Source organism: Electrophorus electricus, chromosome 5 (assembly GCF_041902795.1).
Source record: "Electrophorus electricus isolate QZ-2024a chromosome 5, ASM4190279v1, whole genome shotgun sequence".
Classification (NCBI taxonomy): domain Eukaryota; kingdom Metazoa; phylum Chordata; class Actinopteri; order Gymnotiformes; family Gymnotidae; genus Electrophorus; species Electrophorus electricus.
Window position 1 is genome coordinate 26,178,794 of NC_137501.1, and position 3,946 is coordinate 26,182,739.

At 41.1% G+C, this 3,946-nt stretch overlaps 1 protein-coding gene across 2 annotated transcripts; it reads right to left on the reverse strand.

Moving 5' to 3' along the window:
- Window positions 1-337: 337 nt before the first annotated feature.
- On the reverse strand, window positions 338-3,662 carry zgc:171579 (G-protein coupled receptor 4). 2 transcript variants are annotated; one of them, XM_027022999.2, is made up of 2 exons: window positions 3,561-3,662; window positions 338-2,175 (listed from the first exon to the last, which is right to left on the reverse strand). In XM_027022999.2, the coding sequence occupies exon 2, from the start codon at window positions 2,145-2,147 to the stop codon at window positions 1,125-1,127; it is 1,023 nt and encodes a 340-aa protein (XP_026878800.2). In that variant the 5' UTR covers window positions 2,148-2,175; window positions 3,561-3,662; the 3' UTR covers window positions 338-1,124. The 2 variants fall into 2 exon arrangements, with proteins under 2 accessions (XP_026878800.2, XP_035385989.1); XM_035530096.1 differs by having other exon boundaries at window positions 338-2,324.
- Window positions 3,663-3,946: the final 284 nt, after the last annotated feature.

Here is a 3,946-nt window from a genome sequence, read left to right on the forward strand (position 1 = left end):
GTCGTCTTCCACAGAGCAACAAAGTAGATTTTTTTGTTTGGTTTTTGTATTATTTCCAGTCAAACTCAAATTAGTTTGACGACTGATGCTAAAAAGAAACATTTTGTCAACATGCATCTGTCTTAATAGGGGTGTGATGCAATCCGGTGATGAGAACTTCCCAAATAACTAGGGACCTGCCATCTGTTCTTGGCACAGTGCCAATGAGAGTCAAAAGGTAGGTTTTGATCCTCTGTGCTTTCCATTGCTGCATTAACAACTCTGAACCAAATTTGGAACAGAACATTCTCTGGCATGGGAAATGCGCAAATTATGGCTACAAGTGGTGACCATTCAGTAGTTTACTGTCAGTTTAATTCAGTACCTTCAAAGGCAGCAAATAACAGCTGAAGTAGATATACATATTATGCTTTACAGCAGCAAAATAAATAATAAAAAAACGAAACAAAGTGATTTATTTAAATTGTATAAACATTCACTTACCTAGCATTGCCTATTCAACCATGGCTGCTTCTCTTTATTTTAAGTATGCTTTTGGTACATCCAAATTAGATGAGCCATTATTGATATCTAATTTTAAAAATAGCCTTTAATTCACATTTGTGCTAAAAGTTATGAAATTAGAATTTGTTTTCAAGGTACTACTGACGTAGGGTAAAAGGAAAAGATTCAGTGAATGCTAGCTTTTGTAAATGATGCTAAGCAGAACTATTTGAATCATTATGATTATAATTTAAATGTGGTAATTAGGATAATTTTCTTTCATCTCTTTCTCTTAAGGAACATTTATAAGCTTTGCTCTGAAAACATTTGTTTACTTACAAAGTAGAGAATTACCATTGGCTGTGTAATTTCATCCAAGAAAAGGATGAACCTGCATTCAGGAAAAACTAAAAACTGGAGCTAATAATGTGCAATTATTTTTTTCATCATGTACAGCTATTCTTTCACTATTACTCTAACCTGTATTCAATAATAGCCACAATGGATCGAGAAGAACTTCTGCTAATAATGCTAATGCTGCTCTTATTCAGTAAAAGACAATGCAGCTCTATTAGCATTTCACAAATGTGATCATGCTACATTCATTCATAAGTTTGAGTGACGTGTTTCAGTCCCTACTCTCAGTCCTGGGTGGAGCTTGTGCCCCTCTCAGTGAGCTCTGACGTACCACAGGCGGAGTGACGTGACCCCTCACTCCCACTCAAGCAGGGCAGGTAGCGCCTGGCCGTCACCCGGAAATCGGTCCGCAGGAACGTGTATAGCACTGGATCCAGCAGGCTGTTGAGGCTCAATAAGCCCCGGCTCAGCTGGTAAGGCACAAACACGGCCTTCTCCCAGTCGCATGATTGGCTGTGGGCCAGCAGCCCCAGGTACTTTACGCAGCCAATGAAGTGATAGGGCCCCAGCACCGTGACGAATATGGCCACCAGCAGGGTGAGAAGCCCCTTGATACGCCTCTTCTCCTCGGACAAGAAGGAGTTGATCGCCATCAGTGAGCGGAGGGTCTGCCAGTGGAGGCCGGCTATGAAGCAGAGGGGTATGATGAAGGACAGGGCCAAAATAATCAGCCGGTAGACGATGAAATTTTGTTCTGAAGGATACTTCTCAATGCACAAGGTGTCATTTATCTGCTTGGGGAAGAGTTTGTTGAAGGCAATGGAGGGGGGCAGGGTGATTAAAACCCAAATGCTCAGTGACATCCACCAGGCAAACTTCAGCTGGTGGAACTGCTGGAACCTGTGGGGATGAGCTATGGCCAGGTGCCGCTCCAGTGCGATGATGCACATGAAGAAGATCCCCGTGTAGATGCTGATGTAGAAGCACAGGCCCATGGCCTGGCACGCCTCAGGTCCGAAGCGCCAGTAGTGCTCGCTGGAGTAATAGTCGATCCACAGAGGCATAGACAACAGCTGGATGAGGTCAGCGATCAACAAGTTGATAACATACATGGGCAAAACGTTCTCCGATTTTATCAGCCGGTAGAGTCCAAAAAGGGCCATCAGGTTCAGTGGCATGCCGATGATGAAAAAGATGCTGTAGAGGACAGGAAGGAACACGCTGTCTTGTCTGAAGTCTATCCCGCAAGCCACGACCCCCGTCATATGCCCGTCGTATGAGCTGATGTTGGAAGTGCTCTCCATCATTATATGTAATGAGAGGTGTGGAGAAATACTGAGAAAGAGAGATGGCGAGAGTATGTCACTGTTCCAGCAGAATATTTTACAAGTACATAATGCTAGTGTATCTTGGGACACATTTTTGTTCCGTCCAGCTCTCAGTACACAGTAATAGATGTTCTTGATGCCTTTGGTTCAGGTGTGCTGGGAGGTAGGAGAGAAAAAAAAAAATACCAACAGGTGGGTCCTAAGAACTGTGTTGACAAACAGTGGGTTATTCTACTTAGAAAGCCTGACAACATCTTTATAAGTGCAAAAAGCCCCTTTTTTTGAAAACCTGTAATCCCCGCACGGTGTTACAAAACTGCTTGTAGCTCTTCTCTCTACCCTCTTTAAAAACTGAAGAATATGTTGCAATTCTGACCTTTCTTTAGCAACAGATTCTTATTCTAGTGTGCTGACATTTTTTGCTTGGCAGGAAATAAAATTGATTCAGTTGACATCAACTGCCTTTATAAGATATATTACAGAGGCAACCAACTCCATGCTGTCATAGCTTAGGTTTGTGTGCTCTCTGCTCTAAAACAAACGTTGCCACTCACTTAATCATCATCAGGACCTGCAAGAGATGAATCACACCTTTTAGTGCAGACAAAACTTTAAAATGCAACACTGCACCCCTCCAGAGCTCATTTTATTCCAATTTACACATGGGCCCCTTTTTTCCATGGGTGCTCAAATATTGTTGTTGCAATGTAATGCAAGTGCTACAACATATAGTATTTTTGTACAATTTTTGCATCTCTAGTATTGCACATGGATGGAGGAGCGTGCACTTTTAAAATAACACGTCCACGCAAATGAGATAGAGCACCATCTACTTTCAGTACAACCCAGAATCAGCCCAGCGCGATCTGATAGTTGGGTGATTTTATCAGCATCAATCCCAGACAAAATGCCCACTGGAAATGCCAGGCTATTGGAGTAGGCATTTTAGGCACTACTATTAGAATATGAACTGGCACCCTTTATGATACAACTCAGCAAGCAGGAGGCAGTTCCAAATATTTGCTTAGGTTAGCAAATTTCTCCCAAGTTAGTAGGGGACAAAACCTTATATATGCATAAAAATTGCATTCGCCTTTTGGGACTGGTCGTTTCACGTTCATGTTTCCACTGCAAAATAATGCCCACAAAGATTAGGTCATATACAATAATCTGTTTTAGCCTTAACCAGTGTCCAGAAAACCAACCCATTTTATGTTCAAGACCATATCACACAAACATAACTTGCTGCCAAAGCTTCAGGACAAAACTTTTGATGGAAAAAATTTGTGAATGTGTATTTCCAAACCCCCTTTTTCAAATTATTATCACTCTTACTGAGACCTTCAATAATATATCCAAGTCTATATAAAAATACATGTACAGTGCACTCACCTTGGTTGCCTGTTTAGATTAATTTGCCTTTTTTAAATTCAGTAACTATGCTGGATTGGATGAATATGTAATGTAGCTTAAGGAAAGGTTTCTAAACCTTTCTAAAACAGAACTAATTTTCTACTGGCCCAGAAAAGAGGAAACCACACCATTGTGTCAGCAGGATATGATGTACAAGAATCATAACCAAATGATCTGATACAGAAGTGTGCATCAGCTTCATATTTCTTTTTAATCCTTAACTGATTTTTCCTGCTTGTTCCTTGTTGGGAATTTGTCATGGTTATTGGTGGCCAGAGTTACATCAGACAGCAGAAAGAAAGCGTGAATAGCAAATGAATAAGAACCAGCCTTATGTCATTAATAAAAAAAAAGCAGGCAGCTTC